General features: G+C 40.3%; 1 protein-coding gene across 1 annotated transcript; it reads left to right on the top strand.

Annotated features, from left to right (window-relative positions):
• The first annotated feature begins 3,593 nt into the window (after positions 1 to 3,593).
• Positions 3,594 to 4,520, top strand: LOC142412048 (G-protein coupled receptor 55-like). The gene has a single exon (XM_075506653.1). The coding sequence runs from the start codon at positions 3,594 to 3,596 to the stop codon at positions 4,518 to 4,520; it is 927 nt and encodes a 308-aa protein (XP_075362768.1).
• The last annotated feature ends 1,916 nt before the right edge of the window (positions 4,521 to 6,436 follow it).

The raw sequence follows: 6,436 nt of genomic DNA, 5'->3' as shown, positions 1-6,436 counted from the left end.
CTGCAAAAAACCTAGTGAAGCTAATACTGCAAAACCTTGCTGTTCCATTTCCTAGGTCAGTACACCTTTGCTGCTAGCTTAACCACAAGCTCCTGCTATCGGTAAACCCAAAACATTTAACTAGTCCATAGGAAGTGGAAAATCCTCGCTCAGTAGGAGAAATCGAGAACAAATGGAGCAGTGATGACACAGGGTCTGGACCAGCTAAGACACACTCCCTCAAGCAGTGTTAATTACAGGATCTTATGTTATCTTTTGGCTTCTAGAAGTTGTCTGAAACAATCCTAGGGCTGCAGGCGATTACTTCAGAAAACTTGTGGAGGACGGAGGAATTTTATTCAGAAGACTGGAAAAGAGCAAACGTAGTGCCTGTCTCTTAAAGAAGGTGGAAAAGGAGGAGTTGGGAAATGGTAGATCACTAAGCCTCGCTTCAGTATTTGGAAAAATATTGGAATCACCCACCAAAGAATCTGCTTGCAAGCACCCAGAAGAAAACGCAGCAGTAAGTAACGATCTGCACAGATTCATCTGAGAATGACTGAAACAGAATTAACTTGACTTTCTTCTGTGACACACTTACAGCACTGGGAGATGGGGTGTAGGAGGGGAAAACAGGCTTCAAACACTATCTCTAAAGAAATTCTCATAAGCAAACAAAGGAAACATGATCTGTATGAAACTTCTACACGATTAGTAAGTACCCACTGAGATAGTAATCAGTCTCTGCCATACAGGAAAGATGTATTTGGTACAGTTCAGTATCTTTCAGATTCAGTATCATCAGTATTTTTATTAATAATTTGGACAATGCAGTAAAGTTGATGCTTATGAAATGACTGCCATGTTATTTGTCAATGAAAATGAATCTTCAAATAATTTTGGGCAAATATATTACTCAGTGTGAACTGTTTGGAAAAAATTCCCTTGGATTACTCACGATGTGAAATTTAAATTTGAGGGGAGGCAAAATGATAAAAAATATCCAATTTTTGAGAATCAGGCACTCCATTTGAGTACTTGAAATTCCCAGTTTAAAGGCTGGGTAACATTTTCTTGAAATTAACCATTTTCAGGTGTAATGCTATATGTAATTTTGTACTACTTAATTCTAAAAAAAAGCATTCAGTGAAATAGAAACCCAGTAAAAGTAGAATCAAAACTCATACTTTTAAGAGACATCACAAGCAATTTTCTGATATATTCATATAGCACACAAAGTGCTGGATTAACAGGTGTTGTCACTCCCCTGAAATGTTTAATGTCGTCTGACTTTTCCCCAGCTAAATGGATGGTCTTGGTCACAGGACACACATGCTCACACAACAGCACAACACTCCTATTTCCTCTTACCTGTCCTGCCCTCAGGTGACAGCAGCGTCTGCCTACAATAATCCCTTGTACATGTGGCACCAGTGCATCTCCACCTTTAGTGGAATTATCTCACCTCTGATGTACCACAATCACATGATTTTCTAAGCAGCTGCTACACATTGCTGGCTCAGAGGGATTGACTTGACTCAATCTCAGATTGAATAACAAACCAAGGTTTTCTTTTTGTTCTCATTTCTAACAGATAAATCCACTGATAACAATCAGATTTCCTTTTGCTGTTTCCTAAGTTCACAAAGCTGTGACAGTCCCATTCATGCAGCTCAGTCCAGTTCTCTGGAAGCACCAGCCACATGTGGCCCCTGACCGACAGCACCTCCCCACAGGTCACACTCCCTCCTACAATCACTGGGGTCACTGGGGGAAACACTGCCAAGGATCAGCCTTGGTGAATTTGTGCATCCCCCTAGTAGCCTGCATCCAGCCTGTTTGTAGTCCTCATCAGCTTTCTTGCAATCATTTCCTCACCTGCTTAACAGCCCTTGTTCTAACCCCTGGTTTTTCTAGTGCTCTTTAGTTATTTCTAGTACACTCTACTGAAATGCAAGTGCCTTCGATCTTCAGCCTTTCTGTTATCTGAAAAAGCAGACACTTCATCAAAGGTCTGGCAAGATCTGTCAAAGCCTTATTTAGTAGTTTTCTTTAAAAATCTGTATGAAGCTTTGACTCAACCGTTATAGAATTGCTTTAATCACATTTGACACTCTTTCCTTCAACAGATAGACTAGATTGATCCCTTTCCAGATACACTAATGACATACATAATTCATAACAATTACTGGGTTGGACCTTCAGCTTTATGTGCCTCTTCTTTCTGTAGTCTGAGCTGGAAATAAACTGTTTTCCCTAATATGAGCCTGTTAAGCTCTGTATACATTCTGTGTTCAGATACAGTTATTCCCATTACCACTAATTGATTCCTGTAAGTCATCCCACCTCTGAACTCCAGCACAATACCAGCATCCCTATGAAAAGCAGAGGTATAAACGCAAGGCCATCTCCTCAGTTAATATTTAGCAGATCTACTTGTTCTCCATTTCTCTCTCTCTTTTTTATATTTTATTTTAGCCATATAGACAAAAAATCTTTCACTAATTGTTTTTCAGTTTCTTTAGCAAAGTCCAGCTCCATTTGGTAGTGCTTATGAGCTACCTGTCACTTTTTGTCCTCCAAAGCAGAGATTCCCCTCTTGATCAAGTTCTTCTTAAAACCTCTTCACTTACTCCTAAAATTTCTTTGAGCTACTTGGTTGACTGAGCTGGACCGGAAACTTTAACTACCAATTTCTTCTCCTTCATTAGGATTTTTTGTGATTTTGATTTAAAGAGATTATCAAAAAGCACTTTTAAGGCACAGTTTGTTAAAGCATATGCATATTTTTAAGAATGGTGATAACACTTATTCCACACAAATTATACTTTTTTAAAGAACTGTATTATTAAGATGTCCTGCCTTCCATTTGCTAATCTTTACCAGATTATCTAAGATAATCAGTTAAAATTTAAAGTGCTTGCAAACCCAAAATTTAACCAATGCTGAAAGTTAAACACAAGCTAGAAAACGCGCTTACTCATTTTGCACCTAGATAAAAGATCAGTCTTCTTAAGCTGACCTTCTAGAAAACTGCATCGGATACAAGCACTATATGAAATCAAAATATCCATATAAATGCGGGTGTAGTAAAAGCACATCAGCAAAAGCTACTCATGCATAGGGGATCATGGATATAAGAGTAAAATCCCAGCTATCAGTTTGACCTGCCTTAATATGGAACAATAATTTCATTAATTTCTGTGTAGCAAAGGAACCAAACGTAAGTGTTATGGAAGTTTCAACAGATGTACAAGCTACTAGAGATAGCCAGTATATTTTAGAGTTTTTGAAAACATATGTTTGAATGGGTCAGTCTCTTCAATATCTGAATGGGATTATCTTAAAGGGCATGGTAGTCAGTGGATGCTGACTACCTGCCATTGAGAATTGGGCTCCTTTATAACAGATCAAGCACTCAATTTGGAAATAGAAAGCTCTGTGCTTGAAATGAGGATTCACCTTCAGTAACAGCCAAAGACTGATCAAGTGTATAGCTCAAAACCAAAAAAGCCCAGAGCTGTGTTTGAAAGTATCTTGTTCTGATATATCAAGGCATTAACTGGGAATCTTACACATTTCCAACCTGTTCTCTCTGCCTTTTTAGGGGAGAAATGACCAACAGCAGCAGGGAATGCAATTTCACAGACATCGACAGATTAGCGAAGACCCTGCAGTTGGGGATCTCCATCCCCACCTTCATTTTTGGGCTGGTTCTCAACGCCCTGGCCCTCTCCGTGTTCTGCTGCTTTTGGAAGAAACAGACCAAAACCTCAGTTTACATGATCAATCTCGCACTTGCAGATGTCTTGCTGCTTCTCTCGCTCCCGCTCAAGCTCTACTACTCTATCAGAGAAGCACCTGGACCCCTGTGCTCATTCACAGAATCTCTCTATTTTGTCAATACGTATGGCAGTATCTTCATCATTGTCTGCATTACTGTTGACAGATATATCTGCATAAGGCACCCATTTGAAGGTCGAGCTAACCAGTCCCCCAAATGGGCTATCTTGGTTTGCTGCTTCATCTGGGCAGTAGCTTGGCTTTGCAGCAGCCCAATGTATGTGTTTCACAAGAAAGATTATTTTAAATGCTTTAACAACATGTCAGAACAGGCATGGAGCATTCCCATCATTGTTTCTGTGGAAATCTTTGGATTCCTGATCCCACTCGCAGTGATGGTTTTCTGCTCTGCCCAAAACATCTGGATTCTTCTGAATCACAAAAGTCAAGCTAAAAAGAACATAGAAGGCAGTAGCTCCTTACGAGTCATTATCATCAACCTCGTGGTGTTTTTGGTGTGCTTCACACCCTTCCACCTTGCAATCTGCCTACAGTGCCTCGTAAGACAGCATGTGATAGTGGACTGCAGTCTCAAACAAACCATCAGCCTCTTCATTCAGGTGGCAATGGTATTAGCCAACCTGAACTGCTGCCTGGATGCCATCTTTTATTACTTTGCTGCAAAAGAATTTCGTGAGAAAACACACCTGAAAAAGGCTATTGAACTATGTCCTGTCTTTAAGCCTCGTGCCACATGATGGGGCTGCCTGCAGTGGAAGAAAGCCTCTTCTTCAGCTCCCACTTGCCTCACAGGACACTGACAACATTATCCCTGACACAGCAGTAAGGTCACCTTGGCCATGGCAGGGAGGGTGCAGGAGGGAGGAGGACAATGTTTTTCCAGTGAATGTGAACCTGTTCCATATTTTTCTTCCCTTTAAACATGAAAGAGGAAAAATGTTGGAAAAAAGAACCAGCATTAACAAAGTGATGGAGTGACACCAAAAGAAGCATTAGCCTTGATGGTAGCTACTACATGTGAAAGAGGAAAACTACCCAGATCACTCAAATGCCACTTAAAATCAGTCTCTGTCATTGCTGCACCAGTTTTCCTTTTGCCAACGTGATCAGAAAGTTGCTGCTAAGGGCCAAACATAGAAATAACTATTCAAAACCTTCTTTCTAACTTAGAAGGTATCTGAGAGTTAAAAGGCAGTATCCAGCCCAAAGTCTGACTCCACTCTTTCCTTCTGTAGATCTTACAGAGGTCACTGTCGAAGCTCATTTGCTTTGAACAGCTTGGCCAGCCTGGGATAACAGTGAATCCTCCTCCTGTAAGCATTATACACTGGTCAGGGCTGCTACACAGGACAGCAGCCCCTGCTCTTCCATGGAGGGCAGGCTGCCCAATATACAACCCCAATGGAATGTCCTAGGTACCAGCAATTCCTTGAGCAACAAACATTTCTGATTATCTCTGCTGAGGAATCAGCACGGTTTTCTCCTGCAATTTTTAAACTGTTTTTGCACATGAAAACCAAAAGAACCCCTTCAAATACAGCACTTAGTGAAAGACTATATATGATGAACTGTATTTCTACATCATTGTATTTCTATCAAAGATATAACATGGCACATATATGAAATTCTTCTGCCTGTCTTCTCATTCGTTCTTGGAAGAGGGGAATTAGCAAGCAAGCCCGGCATCACAGAAAAATAGGGAGTGCCTGTCTGATATACTCCTCACTCCCAGCTGGAAGACTGGACCAGCTCTATCCACCTCATTCCTTAGAGAAGTCCTTCTAGCCTGTGCTGTACACTTCACAAGACATCTCTGGACATGCCTCAACCCTTCTCAGTCAGCACTTCTGGTATGTCACCACCCTTATGCCATTTGCAAGTTTGGCTCTGAGTCTAAACTAAAGGTTTCCTTGTTGCAATTTAAGCCTACCATTTCTTGTACCATTATGTTGCATGGTTCATGCTCTTAGCCAGAAGCACTTTCACATCGAGAAATCCATTTCTGTGCCTTTTAAAAACAGCTGTAAAAATGGTCTAAGATTGCTTGTAATCAAGTCTTCATTCTGGGGCAGATGTTCCCTTTATTCAAAATGTGAAAAGAAATTACCTTCTGTCTGGGGCAAATTAGAAAGAAAGGGGGCCAGTTTTGAAATACAATTTGCCATCACTTGATTTGCATAGAAATGATTTATTGTGTAAGTGGGCAGCTGCACATGTCTAATACTGGGCCTAATGTACAAGCGTTTTAAAACTTGTTAGTGCTAAAACTATGACCACAGCTGCGGCACGCAAGGAGCTCAGAGGCAAAGAAAGGTTTTTATCAGCATCGCCATTATATGCAGAAGGGCAAGAGGAAAAGCTTTCCAAAACAGTAGGTTTTCAAAACATTATTTGCTACTGCCTTGATTATTCAGAAACTTGCAGCCTTTTCAGTATGAGTTAACCTTTCCTTTTTGCACCTTTCACATTACTTTGCATATGAAATATGTGTGAGAAAGAACATATTCTACTAAATAAACCATATATATGGTGTATGATTTGAAAATACATTTTAATTCTCCAATCTGACAGCAGTGTATGATTCTTATCCACCTATTTCATCACAGACTTTTACCATTTTCTCCTTAAAACAGCTGCAAGACTTAGTTGGAGA

Source organism: Mycteria americana, chromosome 7 (assembly GCF_035582795.1).
Source record: "Mycteria americana isolate JAX WOST 10 ecotype Jacksonville Zoo and Gardens chromosome 7, USCA_MyAme_1.0, whole genome shotgun sequence".
Taxonomy (NCBI): domain Eukaryota; kingdom Metazoa; phylum Chordata; class Aves; order Ciconiiformes; family Ciconiidae; genus Mycteria; species Mycteria americana.
Note: the sequence above shows the minus strand (reverse complement) of the source record. Positions and strands in the feature narration are given on the sequence as shown.